The 20,898-nt window shown below is 42.2% G+C and overlaps 1 protein-coding gene across 1 annotated transcript; it reads left to right on the forward strand.

The window, feature by feature from the left end:
* Window positions 1–18,731: 18,731 nt before the first annotated feature.
* LOC109239466 (agamous-like MADS-box protein AGL29) lies at window positions 18,732–19,217 on the forward strand. The gene has a single exon (XM_019406036.1). The coding sequence runs from the start codon at window positions 18,732–18,734 to the stop codon at window positions 19,215–19,217; it is 486 nt and encodes a 161-aa protein (XP_019261581.1).
* The last annotated feature ends 1,681 nt before the right edge of the window (window positions 19,218–20,898 follow it).

Genomic DNA, 20,898 nt, shown 5'->3' on the forward strand with positions numbered 1-20,898 from the left:
CGGGGTCCGGGGACTCGAGTGAGTTTCGGGTGTTCGGATCATTTCTCATGTTAGCTGCTGCTGTTGCCGGTTCTGGTTTTGTCTGTAGTGAACACAGTAAGGGGATGTATTCGCAAAGAGGATTTGAGCTGGAGGATGGCTTGCTCTTCATGTTCGCGATGAAGGACTCGCGTTCATGAAGGAGTGGGTCTGAGGTGAATCGCGTTCGCGACAAGGGCGTCACATTCAAGGAATAAGGGTTGGACCTGGGAGTCATGGCCTACGCATTCGCGAAGGCGGGTCGCGTTCGTGATGGTCGGGCCTGAGAAGGGAACTCCTTCCCAGAGTAAAGCAACTAATCTTTCCCCTGAAACATCCTGAAATATGCAGGAACAGGTGCCAACGGTTCAAAACGCCCCAAACGGCCTCCGGGTCGAGGCTATGAGACCGCAATGTCTTTCAGGCGGGATAAACCCGAAGGTGATCAGCCCAGACCCGATATAGATCGGGCCAACACAACAAGGTATATTGCGCCAACGGATCAAAGGACGCTTTCCAGCGCTCCGTCCCCCCAACGGAGAAATCACAGCGCATTCCCGGCAGAGACTTAATGCCTGCAATAGGGCACTCGCACAGCTCCTGGACCGGAACTCCGGGCTCATAAACCCCGAAAACACAGCTCCGAGTTCACAAGAAGCGGTCTTCACGCTTAAACAACTTGATGACTCGGAGACTGACGACAATCGCCATACTACATCGCCGAAAAAACTTTAAGACATCAATAGGCGTGACAAACTGTAAGACCTCAATAGGCGTGACACACTGTAAGACCTCAATAGGCATGACAAACTGTAAGACCTCAACAGGCATGAAAATCCCGAAGTTTAGGTTACACGTTGCATTTGTAAGAATCCCGAAAGGGCATACCCTCGATGTGGATGCCTAATCTATCACTCGGGATAAAAAATGGCTACGGCCAAACGCACATGACTAAGGTCAAAATGGCTGATACAGCCAAAATAACGCGACTCGGGGACGCCCGACCGTCGCTAAACAAAAAATTGCAGGCCACTACTTCGAATATACTTCGAAAAGAACCGGTTAAAACAGGCTTCCCTCAACAGGCAAACAACGGGCTATGAACCTTCCGAGGTGCTCGAAATATCGCCGATTACGACTTGAAATCGAGGTTCTTTTAGAACCGACGACGGGTCAGGCAAAAATCTCTCAAAAAGACCTTAACGAGCGGAAAAAAAAAGCCTACAAAAAGCCCACAGGCAAAAACAGCGTAAGAGCCATTGTCGCCAGCTAAGCAAGCCTATGGGCCACACATGAAAAGGTCTCTACGACCAAAAAGCGTAAGAGCCTTTGTCTCCAGCCAAAATTGACAACTTGAGGATTAAAGTGAGCTGGAATCGTAACTCGATTCGGAGACCGAATCCAAAATAGTTAACTAAACAAGCCTACGGGCCATATATCAAAAAGGTCTTTACGACCAGAAAGCATAAGAGCCATTATCGCCAGCCAAATTGACAACTTGAGGATTAAAGTGAGCTCGAATCGCAACTCGATTCGGAGACCGGATCCAAAATATTTAACTAAACAAGCCTACGGGCCACATATCAAAAGGTCTCTACGACCAAAAAGCATAAGAGCCCTTGTCGCCAGCCAAAACTGACCGCTTAATGGGTCAACTAAAGCTCGAATCGCAAAGCGAACCGGAGACTGGACCCACAATAAGCACAAAGCTACAGCATGCCTAAGGGCACGACACAAATGCCACAATCGCCAGCCGAGTGAGCCCTCGGGTCACCCGCTTATAAGGTCATTTCGACCCGAAGCAAAGAAGGCCACCGTCACCCGCCCGTACGAACAGGGAAGTGCTTAAAGGCCTGTAACAGCTCGACTCGCAAGGCGACTCGGAGACTGGATCTAAACGGCCGGACAAAGCGCAGGGACCGCGACGCCCGCTCACATCAAAAAACACTCCTAGGAGCCAAGGGCTGGCCCGGTCGATCCCGGACCTGTGAGGATCCCGCCAAACATTGAAACCGTCCTGGTCGAGGACGATAACAGAAGGAGATGCGAAAAAAGTAAGGCTTCAAAGTATCTTCTCATTTCACGCATACAGAGGAAGAAGGGGGATAGACACACTCTCCATAAACAGACATGTTCTACATATATCAAAAACAAAGCAACAAATCGGCACAATCTATGATCCGTTCCGAAGAGCTACAGCTCGCCGGGTTCACTCCCCGCCCCGTCGGTAGGAAACGACCACGTGTCACGCTCTTCCGCCCTTGCTCGGTCCAATTCATCGGAAAGAATAAAGCCCCTCGCACCAATATCCTCGAGTGCTTCCCTTTGGGATCTGCAACGGACGTATTCCTCGATCTTTTTCTCCCAGTCGAGGGCTCGTTTCAGCTCGGCCTGAGCGTCCGTGACATCCTTCACGCGGACCGCTATCTCCTGATCAGCGTTGGCTCGGCTTAGCGCCGCCCTTGCCTGGGCATCAATTACCTCAGACCTGGTCTTCGAAAGTTCGGATTCCAATTTCTCGATCACATCTGCTTGGATTTTGGCATTATCTCGAGCCAAGCACAGTTGGACTTCTAAGGCAGGAACTTTGGCCAAGGCACTTACCTCCTCTAAAACGTGAGCTTGCACTTGAGCCCTTAGCTCGCCACAAAAGTTTCTGGCACGATCAATATCGCCCTTGAGGTACTCCATGGCCTCCGTCTTTTTCCACAGCTGATACGACAGAGAAGGGCGTTAACCTAAAAAGGCCGAAGAAAGCGAAGCTTAGGCTGCATAAAAGTTACCTGCTCCATCAAATAACTCTCATAATTCGAGCTCCTGTACGCTTCACATCGCCAATACAGCAACTCGCCCTCCTTCTCCTTGCTAAGCAGCTTAAGAGATTCTCCCTCATCCCGAACTTTCTGAAACTTGGCCCCTTGGCGGACCAGCTCAGACATCAGCCTGTCACAGGCCTGCACAAGGAAAACCGAATAAAGAACGAAGGATGCGGAATACAGGGAAATTGCGCCTAAGCTTACCATGAAGTGAAGCCGGCGGACTTCCTCGAAGTCGGAGCATACTCATGTTGATCCTGTCCCTTCGCCCCCGAGAGAGCTGGTCTCGGGCATAACACATCCACTCAAAGGCATCGACGACCTGGAATCAGGTTCCCCGGGGGCAGCAGACTCAGACAATACTTTCTCCTTGGAGATACTGGCATGGTCAACACTACTAGAAGCTCTATCGCCTCGAAGGGCGTGGAGAGAGGTCGACGACTCCTTCCCTTCTTCGGAAGAACACTGTCTCATCCCAAAGAACTGCCCGATACCTGCAAGCGACAGATCCAATGCAAGTAGAAAAGGGGAAAAATGTTATCTCAAATACATACCTTGGTATTTCGCTCCCCACCTGACACAGAGCACGGCTCACCACCGACGCTCGTTGCAAGACGAATGGGTCACCAACCTCCGGACCCAGTCGGGCAGATAAGAGACTTCGCCTGGCGTCCACGCAATTGCTGCAACAAGCTAAAAATCACCATTATTTAACTAACTTCCGCTATAGGTACAACCTAAAAAAGCACCGGATGCTCCACTCACGCGCGTAATTCCACCCTTCGGGGAACGACAAAAGCTCCGAGGGGATGATATCGACCGTCCGGGCCCGGACGAACCCACCGGCCCATTCTCGACCACCCTCCTCTTCGTCATCGACAACAAACGACGGGGATGAACGACATTTCAGGGTTAGCAGGCCCTGATGATGAAAGGGCTGATACAGCTTGACGAGGTGATCGAGCGTAAATTTGAGATCGACTCTCTCCGCAAAGGACCTTATCATCAGTACCACCCGCCAATATGACGGATGTATCTGCGCCAAAGTGACCCGATACTTCAAGAAAAAATCAAGCACGACCCTATCGAGGGGGCCAAACGCGAAACGATTCAGGTACACACTCAAAAATCCGTTAGCGGAATCCGTAACGTTCTCTCCTGGAGGAAAAACCTGCAGCGCTACCCCCTCTCTCCATCCGCAGTATTTTCTCACCATCTCCAAATGCTCCCCTCTTATCAAAGAAACCGTCGTCACAACAAAATCCCTCAGCTCCCGAGCGCCGGGAACAACACTCTCCGCTCTCGGACATGCCGCCCCCAAAGTGGTTGCCATGACTATGGTAATACTAAACAGAGCGAAGCAAAGGTACGCACCAACACTTCTTGCACCTACGAAAATGAGGAGCCCTATGCCAAAGCAGGAGCACAGCTACCTCAAAGTAGTGCAATCCTGCGAAGAAGCCGAAGCCGCGCCACTTATATGATAAGAAACGGCAACGTTTTGCCAGCCCGGAGTCCGCCCTGGGGAGAATACGATGTCGATATTGTCCAATGGGATGATATCCAACCCCGAAAGTATCCTTTGATAAGAACCCATGACTCGAGGAACCATCCGCATCATCTCCGAGCTCGAGGTAGCGTCCCGCCTCGAGAATCCCCACCAAAGGGAAGCAAGAATTTGTGAAACTTTCCATGCCGTCACTCAATGCGAGGTAATCTCAGATTTCGTGATTTCCTTCCTAACCTCAAAATAGGGGAAAGAACAAATGCAAAAGCTCCAATCGCAAAGGCTCCGCAAAAGTTCGAAGCGGTACCTGAGTATAGACAACCGCTCAGCAAAAATCTATCTCCTACATATCTAAAGGAAGCCGTCCAAAACTAAATCAAAGAGGATCCCCCGGTACCCAAAGCTGGCCTTCATCCAGGATGACATCCTCGAAGGCCTCGAATTTCAAATGCATTATCTCCATACGATTCAGAAGACCTAGGCAGCCCAGATCTGACCAATCAACCCAGGGTTGCCCGAGGAACAACGATGGCCTCGAAAGGGAGCCGTGTCAGCCAGTAGAGGAGCTGAGAGAATGCTCGCACCCCGAACAAGTATCAGCAGTCGAAAAGTAAAAAGGGGAGTTCAAGGGACCTCGTGGGTATAAAAACATGCAATTACTCGGCACAAATCAAAAGCAGAGATCAAAAGAATATATTCATATTCATAAAAATTCATATACAAACAACCCCTGAAGGGTCATAGCATACGCTTACGAAAGCTTACAAAGGGTCCCCACACAGAAGCAAAAGGGGAATACATGATGAAAAGGTTTAAAAACTATTCCACCCTCGAAGGCATACCGCTGGTGACAGAACCTCCAAGCATCGTGTCCTTGGATGCACGCCTCCAAAAACCTCGCCCAGTCCCTCAAAGTAGCACTTCAGAGAAGAAGACGAAAAAGAAGGTGGAAGGAGCAGGAAGGGATGAAAAATGCAATAGCTCTCCGAAGCTCGAGGACCCTCTTTTGCAAAGGGAGCCTCGGAGAGACAGCGGACCGTACAACCCTCGGTCCCGCTTGCACGGCTACTTCAAATACATTTCTTCGAGCATCGAGCCGTGCAAACTCCCGGTTCGGGAGAGAATCCTACATCGAGCCGGGGTACGGAGGTGTGCAGCGATGTATAATCCGAGCCCCCTTCTGAGCAGCGGTGCATAATCCGAACGACTGTCTACATAAGAGGGAAACCAGTTCCCTGTCCGTCGCCACTTCGGGCCGACGGCAGCAGCAAAAACCAACATACCAACGACCATAGCGGGACAACGCGATTATGCTCAATAAAGGGACGTCCCGACGAAGGGCCATGGCACAACTTAAGGGAACTCCCCCTAACGGTCTTGAGGCCGTAAGCCCCAAGCATGATGTTCAAAGGTAGAAGAAGATGACAAGAAGGAATAGGCAAAGCATGCCGATAAAGATACTGGGATAGGAAAAACAATGCCATAGCACCCCATTTATAGGGGGCAGCTACAAGGTCGTCGAGGCTCTGGAAAACTGACCGACGAATGCAATTATTGCATCCTTGAAAAACCAAATCGATGGTAGCACTTTTTACCTTGAAGAACGGAAGTGGCAGAATATTGAGCAGGAGTCTATGAGATATGCCATCTATCACGAAAGATTGCACCACGACTCGGATCGCCAATGCACTATCTCCATAAGGAGCTCGAGGAGTCAATTGTCATAACCGTTTCCCATCGTTTTGTTCTGAGAAACGCAGAGACTATCTGTACGTGGTAAAATCAGAGGGCCCAATTTTCTACCATCAAGCCATCTCAGGGAGGTACCTTGAGACCCCGAGAACATGAAGCCACCTCAGGAAGATAGCTCAAGACCCTGATGATATAAAGTCGCAACTTAGTCCACTCCTTCGAGGCTTGTCGAGGTCCGATTCGAGGCCGAGATAAAGAGAAAAAGGGGAAGCCCCCAAGACATGCGGTTGAGTCTGACAGGAGCAGCCTATCCCTAGCCTATGCTGGGGTGTCAAGTTAAGCCATCATATCTCCATATTTCGTAAAATTAAATATACATGTATTTCGAGTTTCCTCTCCTATATAAAGGGGACTCGCCCTACCTTGTAAGGGACTGATGTTGCTCTCACAATTCTACAAAGTGCAATAATATCTCTCTCTCTCTCTCTTTTCTTACAAAATCTCATTGGTTCTCACTGATACTGAGGATACCTCGATATCCTTTGCCTCTATACGTGTTCTTCATTTTACACGTGCTCTTCATCGTACAAACTCAATTTCGGTTGTAAACAGCTTCGTTCGATTATATTTCTAACTGTTATATTACTCCCGAGTATCCCCAACAACCCGAGCTCGACCCCGAGGTCGACCTCGAAGTCCCAATCGACCAAGATTACGCCCGGGTAGCAGACCCTTTTGTCCGCTCGTTGCCTCGTTTACCTCCCCCCCATCATTAAAATTCATAATATTAGCATCATCTGCTCTAACAAACTAGCTTGGGAATAGATCACGTATTTTTAGAGTACCATCTAATAAATTTTATGGTTGTTACCATTTTCACGGTAAACAGTTGTATTTAGAGGCTCCGTAGACAGGTTGTGGGTGGTGTTTGATAATGGGGAATTGAATTAGAATTATTGATATTTGGCAAAGATGTATAAAACTTGTAATATTTTGAAAATTATGAACGAAGTTGCTAATAGAAATGAAATGGAAGTCGTTAATGATATATTTATAGAATTTGATTAATGGTGTACATTTCCTCTTTATTCAAAAATGAATTTGGATAGAATGAAATCTAACAGGCTAGCTCAATCGGGTTTACTCGGTTAAGCGTCCTCGATTTTGGAGCGTGACAAACTTGGTATCAGAGCCTAAGGTTTTATAGTGTCCTAGGATGTCTCGGAGCCATGTCTAGTAGAGTCCTTCTTATCGGTGTATTGTCGACCACTTCTATAAGTCAGAGGCTATTCGGACATTTAGGAATTTCACCCTTCTTTGATACTCCAGATCGTGCGGTAGAACCCAAGATAGGGAGCTAATTCCTTCGCTATGTCCTATTCCTATGTTGAGTAATCTTGAAACTATAATCCATGAGTTTGAAGCAGTAAGGAGGGAATAACCCCACCATTGAATACGAGGGAGATGGCCCAAGAGTTTGTTAGGAGAATGTATCGAGCCATGGAGGGATTGGTAGAACTTGTTGCAAAGGGGAGTACTCTTGTTCCTATTAATGTCTTTGAACCACCAGATCATGTAGTATATCAGTATGTTACCAACGTACGTTAGGGATGTGGAGTCGAGGGGTATTGATTAAGCTATTGCCCTATCAACCTAAAGTCACCAAGTAAGCCACTCCTTAGTACATCAGTATGAACAACACAAAATTTCTACTTGTTGCATATGTACATCCATATTGAAGAGTTCCCATAAACATTGTCTTAACAAGATGTTGAATCACAAAACATTACATGCACCTACTCTTTGAACGAGACGCATTATTCGTGAATCCCATCTATTAAAAATTCTCCTATTTACATCCTCTTGTGGAATTGAGTTCTATAGTTATGTCCTTTAATTGAGTTATAACTCTAGGATTAGTACTTCTGACTTGTTTTCCTAAATTCTCAATAAGGGACTATACCTGATGAATTTCTAACATAATCTTTTTATTTTAAATGGACAACATCTGCTCACTTTTGCCTATGCATGCACCGTCGTAAAGTTTACCTATGTGGTGTCAAGTTCCATGTAAATCATCCCAGTATTGCGATCCTTCTCGAGTCACTCTTTTCTCACAGGTGTATATTATGGTTTGAATAGTCACTCTACTCTTATGCGAGTATCATCATGAAACCTTCTCACTGTCTAGTAACATAAGAGCATACCTTAGCACCTATCATATGAGTGCATGTCAATCGAAATGGTCACCGCGTGCATAAAGTCTCTCTGAAAATTGAGTTCCTCACATCTCCGTCATAGGATGATCTTGTGTCGCCATCTTAGTATAACTTTCGTGTCCACTTGGGACATCCCGCAGTAAGTAGCTCACCTTGTTCCCAGTATTGTGGTTGGCTGTGAAGTGGTCTTGTATTGTAGTTTTGGAGTTAATACAGGAGAAGCATGTCCAGCTCATAACAAGTGTTTATTTTCTCTTTACACCTCCACAACATGTGTTAATTGTGTCCCTTAGTTAGTGAATTCATTATGTTAGTTTTCCAACACTTGTTCGATAACCATGAGAGAACGTGTCCTTCTATGGGTCACTATAACACTGCCTTTCTCATAAGGACCCTTAATAGGCTCTCCGTCAAGACCGAATGCACCTTTGGGGGGTTATCATGGCACAACGCCTACTTCTCATGTTTTTCTGTCTTTCATTAGCATCTGGATATTTCTCAAGTCAAAATCCATGGAAAACTCATTACGAACATCTGCAAACCTTCCATGATTATTTTATACTATTTCATTGGGTTCCGCTATCTTTACACACTCGACTTCTAGAATCATTAACTATGTCATTGTCATATGCGGGGAGTTTGGCTATCCTTGGCATTCCACTTCCCTGGGTGGATAGGAGTTTTAGTTGTCTTTCTCCTTGGAGCATCATGTTAACCATTAGAACCCCTTTAACCAATACATGATTTCAGCCCAATATTAAGATGTCCTAGCTATGTTGTTTCACTCGTGAAAGGTTGAGATTAGATGCTTTCGGATTTTTGCACATATCATGAGCATATTGATTTGGAAGACAAGTTGTTGTACCTTTAGTTATCTCATATAGGATCAATTATGGGGAAGGGTTAAACTGTTTGAATTATGATAATCTCATAAGTGTTTAACTTCTTTTTCATCCTCATGGGCTTGTGGCATAGATTCCTGGTGCCAGTTAATGTTAAGAGTGTAATTCAACTTCATGTATTTCTTTTGAAATCTCTATCGCATCCATGTTGCAAGAATCTTACCATATGGAGCTAAACTGACTTTCCTTACACTCAAGGAGGCAACCGGTGAAATATACTCGACCACTTCTCCTTAAAGCTTACAATTGTCGGGCAAGGCATACATGGAAAGAAATAATTGTTACTATCCCTTGCATAACTCGTCGCCTCCCAAGAATTATTGATGCTAACGTCTTCATCCTCCCGGTCATGCCTCCCATGCATCTCATGTCTAGAAAGACCCAGTTCTTTTAGATCTCAAGGTCACGTACATGGTTCCCCCCTTATCAATGCGTGCTAGTTACCTCTATGCTCCATTTATCTAGTAATTGTTGTCATCACAATGATTAACCATGTCAGCATTGTTGGTAGTAATCTTCGTGTCTATTAGCGTAAAACCTCACGAAGTACTCTGCTCAACGCCTTAATGGATTCCTGAATAATTCCAGTCCAATCTTGAACTCCGTTGTTCCTGATTGCATTAAATATATTGGGTATTGAAGGTTCAAACATGTCAAAGAGAAAGCATCACCGTGTGGTCACATATATTTGATAGGTAATTTTATGGTCAATTCATGATAGCACATCTTAGAGTAATCGTTGAAGGTCATTAAAGGTTTAGTGTGGGTGTTCGCGTAGAGATTTAGAAATTAGGAGGGTGAATAGGTTATTCTCAATATTTTTTCCCTAAAAGATGTTATGCGAATTGATAACGAAGGTAAAATAAGTGTAGTTCACATTAGGCCGCACTATGAGTACGAAGTCCTCCCATCATTGTTCCCTATGTACCCTATGTTTTCATGTGCCAATGTCTAATAAGGTAGTTGGAAATCCTTTGTGCATCATTCTGGTGGAAATTACTGAAGGTGAAGTTAATGGATAGTTGGCCCATGAGGGGTGTTTATTTGTCATCCTTGTTAGGTAAGTTTGGAAGTTGAGATTGTTTCCGTGAATGTGTTATGGCGAAGTCTGTAAGTCTAAGAGGCCACCTTGAAGGCCGAGAGTGTTGTGGAAAGAAAGTATTTTCGCTCGACTGTATAGAAATTAGTTTTGACTTGAAAGGTACCTTCTAGGTGTTATGATTCAAAAGAAATACAGTTCATGTCCACGTATCATTATGATAATGTAGTGCTTGTAATGCTGAGATTCGTGTTATTGATATATACATTGTGGTGCTTTGTCTAGTTGAGGATGTGTTGTTAGGATGGTCTTGGTGGTTCTCTGGCAGGTGGATAGGCCTACTTACAAAGGAGACTCTGCCGAAATTTCTGAAAAATTTGGGAGTTGGTCAAAATTTAGGGACTTGAGGTAGGTGAAAAAAGGGATATATTGTGTTAAGTGCTTGGGGCAGACTCTACTTCTCATTCGAGGATGAATGATCCTAAGCGGGGGAGAATGTAAGGCCCCGGAAAATTTCGCTAAGTAATTTAGAATTTCATGGTTCCAGGTAGGCTAATTATAATATTTTATATGCTATTAACATGATGGATATCAATTGGATATGATAAATAAGTGTATAAGTCATATAATAAGCAATGTGGGGTCTAATGAGAAGCGTAAGTCTAAGTCAAGTTAGAAAATGACACAATAGGCTAAAATTCCAAATGAGTTCGCACAAGTCCACACTTTGGACGATCATATATAAATATATATAAGGCTTTATGTGATGAATAACCTATCAAATTAAAGATCTTCGAGTCTAGTTTCTAACGACTCAAACCGTCCGTCATTTGGACATTCCTACATAAAGTTATGATCAAATTATCAAAGGCTGACAAAATGCGATCCTGTGGCAGATTCTGCGATCGCAAAATCATTATGCGGTCCGCATAATTGATCTCCGACTGAAAAAATGGTCGCAAAATGGACTAGTGTAGCCCACTCCTAGGCACCAGTTTTGCGGTGCATTATGCGACCCGCATACCAATTGTGCGGTCCATTATGCGACCGCGGACCCGAGTTCGGAGGGTTAATTTTCCTATTTTCATAACCCGACCTTTCATATATTGGCTTTGGGGTTTCATTTGGGGCGATATTCTGATGATTTTAGAGAGAGGTAAGAGAATTTTAGAGAGAGAAGGAGGGAGTCTAACATTCTAACCATTCAATCTTTCATCAATCTTCAAGAATCAAGGAAACCAATCACAAGACCTTCATCTAAGAGGTAAGGTTCTATACACTAGACATTAATTTCGAGTTTGGGGTATAAGATGGGTTATTGAGGTATGATTCTTGGGTTTAATAGTATTATGTATACATGCATGTACAAATAAGATTTGTGGAAAGATTGTTGAACACAAATAAGTAAAGATTGGGTTGGGTAATGAAGGAAATCCTGTAAAAGAGCTTTGAAATCAAGATGCACAACTTGTGTTTGATAAAATGCTCAAATGATCCGAAACCATGAATATCTTCCTAATTTGTGTTCGATTTTGTTATTTCTCAAAGTAGATTGGGATTGCTAGAATTTTTGAAACGTTGTAGTAACTTAAGGAAAGCTTAAACAAGGTATGTTGGCTAAACTCTCTCTCTTAGAATCGAATTCCATAAGTGTTTTCATAAGTTCAAGTATGGTTGGCTCAAAGTTCATAAATCTTATACTCCGGGTTATTAGCCATAAACTTGACTATTCCGAAATGAGCCTTATGAATAAAGATATATATATATATATATATATATATATATATATATATATATATATATATATATATGTATATATATACATACATACATATATATGCTCTAAGTATGAGTTGCGCATTAAAATATTACGGCTTTGAGTCGTGTTTCAAATAAAGGCTAGTATGCCAAATTGTGTGAGAAAACTCGATATGGTTGATACTCCTAATTGCTCTTATGTGTACCAAATGTATTTGATTGATTGTGTCTAGTTGTTGGTAATCTATAAAGATGTTTGAAATGAATTAAATGAATTTGTGTTGCAAGAATATATGTGCAAGATGTGTCTCAACGCTTTCGATATGCTATTTTGTCAAATGCAAATGTGTGAAGAATGTGAAACATGTGCTAAAATGCCTAGACTTCAAGTCGAGTTTGATTTTGAGATGGTTATGCCGAAATGTGTGAAATCCTCTTTATGCTTACGACCTATAATTGCTCTCGTATGTGCCTATTATCTTGAATTGAAAGGTTTAATGTTGAAAGTGAAAATGATGTGAGTTTTGGGGGAAAAGAGATTGAGTTATGAAATGTTTCCTAGTGCCAAGTATGATGTGATAATTGTGGCCCCAAGTGCCGATAAACTGATATATGTGAAATAAATTTGAAATGAGATGATTGATTGAAAAGGGAAAACGTCTTGGTAAGACGGCCTAGCCGATCGGGCGGAGATCGGACGCCATGCCGCACACATGGTGGTACTGTGCTGATATTGAAACCGGAAAGTGAGAATGAAATTGTGATTGAGATACATGTCTCAAATGAGGCAACCTAGCCGATCGGGTCGTGACCGGACTTCGTGCTAAGATTCATGGTGGAATATGTATATGTATATATTGGCACAGAAATTGTGATTGAAATTGGGAGTTGGTTATGATGTGCATATTGCGAACAATGGTATTATGAACAGTAGGACTGTGAATTGTGGTGAATCGGTATTAAATATGTTCTATCCAATAATAATATTGTCTTCATATCCCGAGTGTCATTTTCACCATATGAACTTTTGTATATTGAAAAATTGTTATGTTTAACTTGGCTTTTGGATATCATTGATTGTTACTGGTTGTTTATATGGTTGTCTTTCCTTATATTGGCATTCTATTTTGAAAGAGGACTTTTAGCTATTCATACTAGTACTATTCGACAGTACTAACGTCCCTTTTGCTGGGGGCGCTACATCTTTAAATAGATGTAGGTGGTTTCTGTCACGACCCCGGTTCGCCCTCCGTGAACCATCGTGACGGCACCTAGTCTCTATAACTAGGTAAGCCTAACAATGCGGAATATAAACAATAATTGCAGAAGAAATAACTAAAACCGGAATAATAAAGATAAGCAGTGTTTAAGGTGCCGCTCGGCACATACAATAACAACTCTCGAAGCTAACAAAATTCCCAAAATCCGGAATCTCAGAAATCACAAGCTATGAGATACATAAGAAGCTCTAACTCCGGAAATATCTAAACAAGGGATAATACTGAAGGGACTATACTTATTACAGAAGATAGAAAGGGACTCCTCGGTCTGCGGACATAGCAGGTATACCTCGAAGTCTCTACAAAACGCCTCCTCCCAAGGATAATAGAACTGAGTGGAAAATACCTGGATCTGTACAACAAAAATGTGCAGAAGAGTAGCATGAGCACACCACGGCGGTGCCCAGTAAGTACCAAGACTAACCTCGGTGGAGTAGTGACGAGGAACAGTCGAGACACCTACCGGTCTAATAAACAGTGCAATGATAGGAACAACGGAACATGATATATATTTATATAAAGACTGTACAAAGTGACCAACAATGCTACAATCACAATAAGGGAAAAGAACAACAAGTAACAACGAAAATATTAAAAATGATGACACATAAGAACGGCAAAAAAAAACTCATCCCAAATCCTACAGCCACAATACAGAAAAGGGAGAACAAAAAAATCACTCAGCTCTTACGATGGTGTTCACATCAGGTCTTATCCAACAGTTACCACGAATTTACCGAATCTCGGACAATTACAACTCACGAGTCCCAGTACTTGAAATCTAACCACTGGCATCCCGTGCCCTCATCGGCCTCACGGTCACCCTGACAACTCACCTCACAACTTCCACGAGACAAAGTTCATATAGGTAAACGTACCATAATTACAACATTTGAACAAACAGAAATGCCCTCAGGCCATCACAAATACTCACAATCAACCCCTGACATAGCCCACCTTGTTCCGCCACGTGTGCAAATAATAACATAATAAGTGCCCCGCCTTGTTTCGCCACACGTGCATCATAATGTTCCCACCTTATTTCACCACATGCGCAACCCACATATAAGCATATCTACATATCCCGCCTTGTTACGCCGCATGTGCAATATATCAATAGTAGCAATAGCACGGCAAAAACCTCGTGCGACCCCACAACAACAACTGCACGGCAGAAACCTCGTGCATCACAATATCAATAACCGCACGGCAGAAACCTCGTGCATCAACACCCCGAGCACAACATCAACAATAACAATATATATACAAGAACACAACAAGTGAATCAACTCAACAAGGGAGAAAATAATATGAAGCAACGACCCCATAGCATGTAGTTCAACAATAAGGGAGTTAACAAGAGTCAAGTAAATTTCAAATAAGGAAATATCAACTAAACATAGAATATTTACTCTTCTTTCAAAAGGTTGGGCAGGTTACGAAGGATATACAATACTTTCAATTAATAATTACATGGGTGATAATAATGATTTCCAATAAAACAAGCAGTTATGAAAGTTAACGCGACAATAGAGGAAAGATCTCCAGTTAAGCAAATGTAAGAGTCAATTAGGCAATAAGAATGAACCATAAAGCAGTTTATTCCAAGTAAAACATGTATAGGTAAAACTAGTAATAGGGAATTCAATCATATCGAGAATAACTTTATACTCAGTGAATATAAGGACCTAAGAATCCTAAAAGGCCAAGTTTCCACAAATAAGTCCGAGCACGCACTCGTCACCTCGCGTACTCGGATTACAATCAACAGAGAAGACTCAAATCCTAAGGGGAAGTCCCCCACACAAGGTTAAGCAAGATACTTACCTCGAACCGGCTCAAATCAACTAGAAACCACGTTCTTGCCATGAGAATCCGACTCCAAATGGCTCAAATCTATTCGATTCAATTACATATCGTAAATAACATCTCAAGCAACTGATTCTACGATTTAATTCAAAGCTAAGACGCGAAGTTAGGTAAAATGACCAAAATGCCCCTCAGGCCAACATCTCGGAATCGGGTGAAATTAACATTTTCAGAACCCTCGTACTCTCACGAGTCTAACCATATAAAAATCTCCCAAATCGGATGTCAAAAACCCACTCAAAACTCAATAATTTGGTCTATAAAGTTTCATCAATTTTTCATTCAAAATCCGAAATTAAAGGAGGAATTCACGCTTAGATTAGTGGGTTACAACCAAAAAGGAGTTTAGAATCGTTACCCGATCGATGCCCCTGAAAATCCCTCAAAATCTTGCTCACAACCGAGCTCCCAAGCTTGAGTTTTGGTAAAAATGGCTAAATCCTCGTTTTTAAAATGTTATATCTGCCTAGGAATTTAATGCATCGCGAACGCGGAGGAAGTCTCGCGTTCGCGAAGAAGAAAAATGAAGGCTTCTCAATTATGCTTCGCGAACGCGGAAGCTTTATCGCGAACGCAGAAGAGAAATTATTGTCGCCCAGAAATTGCTCTTCGCGAACGCGAAGTAGGAGACGCGAACGCGAAGGGCGAACACTGCAAAGCTACGCGAACGCGACTGAAGGCATGCGAACGCGAAGGGTAAAAAGGTAAATCTTCGAACACAGGGGCATTAACGCGAACACGAAGAAGGATAGGTCTGCAACAGACCTGAAGCAAAAATCTGCAATTTTTAACAACTTAAAATGCTCCGTTGAGCATCCGAAACACACCCGAGGCCCCCAGGACCTCAACCAAACCTACGGACATATCCCATAACATCATTCAAACATGTACCAATCCTTAAACCACCTAAAACAACGTCGGAAACTCGAATTAATCAAGGATTTAAGCCTAAGAACTTCAAATTCCCTCAAAATACGCTTTCGATCAAAAACCTAACCAAAACACGTCCGAATTACCTGAAATTTTTCACACACATCCCAAATGACATGACGGAGCTAGTGCAACTTTCAGAATTCTATTCCGACCCTCGGATGAAAATCTCACTATCGAACCGGAAACTTCAAAATTCGACCCTTCGGCATTTCAAGCCTAAATTTGCTATGGACCTCCAAAACACAATCCGACCACGCTCCTAACCCCTAAATCACCTAACGAAGCTAACGGAACCATTAGATTTCCATTCCGAGGCCGTCTTCACATTGTTCCGACTACGGTCAATCTTCCAATACTTAAGCTCTCATTTAGGGACCAAGTGTCCCAAAACTCTCTGAAACTCAAAACCCAACATCCCGGCAAATCAAAATAGCATAAATGAACTTGGGGATGCAGTTAATAGGGGATCGGGGCATAAATTCCAAAAACGACCGGTCGGGTCATTACAGTTTCATAGCAGACAGTGTTGGTCGCAGCTAGTGGCACATCCTCTTTTCAGCCAACTTGGTGAGCCCCACTTCATTTTGGGGTCCTGTATCATTTGTTCATCATGTACTTGTATTTTGAGGTATAGCCGGAGCCTTGTTTCCGGCATTTCTATACTACTCTTCAGTTGTATTTAGAGGCTCCGTAGATAGAATGTGGGTGGTGTTTGATAATGGGGAATTGAATTAGAATTATTGATATTTGGCAAAGATGTATAAAACTTGTAATATTTTGAAAATTATGAACGAAGTTGCAAATGGAAATGAAATGGAAGTCGTTAATGATATATTTATAGAATTTGATTAATGGTGTACATTTCCTCTTTATTCAAAGACGAATTTGGGTAGAATGAAATCAACCAGGCTTGCTCAGTCGGGTTTACTCGGTTGAGCGCCGGTCGCGCTCCTCGATTTTGGGGCGTGAGAAATTGTTAGTTTAATTACTTGATGACTATAAGTGAAAGTTTATATAGACCTTGTTAGATCGAATCTCAATTCCGTGACTTATTTGGCAGGATAACCGATTGATGGTAGATATCATGTTTAAGTTAATTTCTGACCCATGTATAGTGAATACGCGAGTTGTAAGTCGATATGTTTCTTCTCTTCCGAGGGATCGGGCCGAACGTCTTGGCAGTACATGTATATATGAGATACATCCGTGGATCGGGCCGTACGACCTCGGCAGTGTATGTACACAACTATATGGATCCAGCTGAATGACCTCGACATAATTCAAGCGTAAAATTCCCAGGAGTCTAAATACCCACGAGATTACCCTTTTGATTGAACTTGGAAATTTCATGATATTGTCTTTATGACTCGAGGTCGGATATTTAATTGATGGTTCTTATTTGTTGAGATCGCATGTGGCACTTGGGGATTGTTAAACTGATGATATTTCGTTAACGGATTTTGTTACCTACTGTTTCTTATTCTATTGATCATGTTGTATTTCATGCCTGCTTATAATTCCTGCATTTTATTTATTGAACCACCAGTAAGTGTCGATGTCGACCCCTCGTCACTACTTCTCTAGGGTTAGGCTAGATACTCACTGGGTACGTCGCATTGATTTACGTGCTCATGCTACACTTCTGCACTAAATGTGCAGGATCTAACAGGTTTATTTGATGGTCATCTTGGCGCATAGGCGCAGCTGCTAAGGGGACTTTATGGTGAGTTGTATTCCATGCTACGTATCGCAGTCCATAGAGTCTCCATCACACTTTTTTACTTTATCATGTCTAATTCACATTTTATACAGATGTTGTATTATTTTTCTCCTTAGTAAAGGCCCATGCACTTGTGACACCGGATTTTAAATATTTTAGTCGAAGTTAATAGTTTTACTTTAATGTCGTCACCTTTTATTTTATGTCTTACTAATATTGTACGTACTTATGATTACAAATGCATTAAATTTCATTACATTATATATTTTATGATTTTAAAAAGTAATAAAATAAATAATTATTTAGATGGTTCATCGTTGGCTTGCCTAACGGCGACGTTGGGCATCATCACGAGCTATATTAGAAATTGGGCTGTGACATTATATGTCCACCAAGTAATGCATAATTAGATGAAAATTTTCACTATTTGAACATCCAATAGTTTAGGTGAGAAATCTAACAAATATATGCTTTATAGTTATTAATTTATTATCAGTGAGCATCATACATATCAATAGAATCTTGATAATAAAAGTAAAAAGGTAAAAATGATGCAAAAAATGGAAAAATAGTAAAGGAACATATTTCATAAATCTAAGAAAGTATCAAACAACTAACTATAAGTAGCTAATCTTTTAGTTGGAGTTACCTATTGCGCAAAAAATAAAAGATCTAACTTAACATGGTAATCAAACTAATTTTCTAGCCCAAAATATAAATAATAGAGATGTTAATGTGATTGAAATTTAAATATAACTCTAGTTCCTTTAAAATTGGGAATAACCATATTATAGTATTTTGGACTATTGTAAATCTCTAAAAGAAAATCACATTATATGCAATTCATTAATAAAGTGGAATAAAAAACAGAGTAAAAGGAATATTACCGCCTATAAATAAAGTGACTTTCTCCTCAGAGTTTCTCAAGCGCTAATACTATCAAGCTACCTTCTTTTTCCTTTCTTTAACGCTTTTTCAATGGCAAAAAATAAGAGTCTGAGCCGGCAAAAGGCAGAAATAAAGGCGCTAGAATCTATGGTGGAACACTTAACAGCTTTCGCAAAAACCAAGGCAGTCATTTTCAAAAGAGCACATGAACTTTCTATTACGACGGGGGCCGAAGTTGGTCTTCTTATCTTCTCCCCAAGTGGAAAACCATATACTTATGGATCCCCTCATAATTTTAATGCTATAGCTGATAGGTTTCTAAAACAGAAACTATATGATAGTGAAAATCATTATTCTGATGTAGTTGAATCTAATTCCAATAAGGAATTTGAAAGGTTGATGATACAGAAGGAAAAACTGGAGAAACTTTTGGATATCATTCAAGAAATCCAGAATCGTAGCACAACGGGCAATTCTATTGCTCTTCATCCATCTTCATCTGAAGAACATTGTGTGATGAATGATTTGACTGTTGTTGGTGACCTTGACGACGAGGAAACCTCTGCAGCTGATTAATTTGGAATTAATTGGAGGCCATTATCAATTGTCATCAGAGAAGACTTTATCTAGTTTTGTTTGAGTTTGTCATTTGCTTTATTTGGGATTTTCAGTGATGTCTGTTTGTGCGAGTCTTTTTGTCAGTCCATTATTATCCTTTGATATTTAGTCGTCGAATAGTTTGTCGTCGTGTCTTTAGTCATCTATTTCTTCATGGTCTTAAACTATGGATAGAAGGTCTTATGTTGTTTCAGTGTTTTATTTGTTTTTCCTTATGAGGATATTATAATAAAATAAACTCTTCTATGTTACTGATTCTGACCGGTAAGACGCAGAAAGAATGTGTGATTTTACTTAGTAGTAGATGGAATTGCTCTTCTGAACAATTGAGCGACTTCTCTGCAATCTCTATGAATTGGCAAATTTATTATGGATAACACGTTTTTCGAATGTAATGACCAAGGACGATGGTCGTCTACTATATATGGGATTGGTAGAATCCATTAGTTTTGGCTTAAATTATATGTTTTACAACAACAACAACAACAGCGACCTAGTATAGTCCCACAAGTGGGGTCTGGGGGTAGTGTGTACGCAGACCTTACCTCTACCCCGATGGGGTAGAGAGGCTGTTTCCAATAGACCCTCGGCTCAAGAAGACCAAAAGACAAAAAGAGAAAATATATCAGTACCATCATAGAAATAATAACACAACATAAGAACCAGTGAATAGATGAAAGGCAGAAATAATGACCAGTAAATAATGCACGGCACTATGAAAACGGAAGAGTAGTGTAAACATAGCTCTGACCACTAGCAGCCTAAGACTAAATCCTATCAGCCTAACCTCACATTGGAAGACTAAATATGCTCAACTACCTCCTAACTAACAACCTTAATGCTCGACCTCTACAGCTTCCTATCGAGTGCCATGTCCTCGGAGATCTGTAGTTTCGCCATTTTCCGCCTGATCACCTCTCCCCAATACTTCTTAGGCCGCCCTTTACCTCTCCTAGTATCCACCAACAACACCGTTCGCACCTCCTTACTGGGGCATCCAAGCTCCTCCTCTGAACATGCCCAAACCATCTGAGTCTCGCTTCCCGCATCTTGTCATCAATAGGAGCCACGCCCACCTTCTCCTGAATATCTTCATTCCTAATCTTATCCATCCTAGTGTGCCCGCACATCCACCTCAGCATCCTCATTTCTGCTACTTTCATCTTTTAGGTATGTGAGTTCTTAACTGGCCAACACTCAGCCCCGTACAACATGTCTTGCCTAACCACCGCTCTATAAAACATACCTTTGAGTAGCAGAGGCACTTTATTGTCACACAGGACTCCAGATGCTAACCTCCATTTCGTCCACACACCCCTATACGGTGTGTGACATCCTCGTAGATCTCCCCATCCCCATGGATAACTGACCCAAGGTACTTGAAACTACCTCTATTGGAAATGACCTGCGATCCAAGCCTCACGTTCATGCCCTCTTCCCTCGGCTTGGCACTGAACTTACACTCAAGGTATTCTGTCTTCGTCCTGCTCAACTTGAAATCCTTTGACTTTAGGGCCTGTCTCCAAACCTCCAGCCTCTCGTTAATGCCACTCCGTATCTCGTCAATCAGAACAATGTCATCATCGAATAACATACACCATGGCACCTCTCCTTGAACATGGTGTGTCAATGCATCCAT

This window comes from Nicotiana attenuata, unplaced genomic scaffold (assembly GCF_001879085.1).
Source record: "Nicotiana attenuata strain UT unplaced genomic scaffold, NIATTr2, whole genome shotgun sequence".
Taxonomy (NCBI): domain Eukaryota; kingdom Viridiplantae; phylum Streptophyta; class Magnoliopsida; order Solanales; family Solanaceae; genus Nicotiana; species Nicotiana attenuata.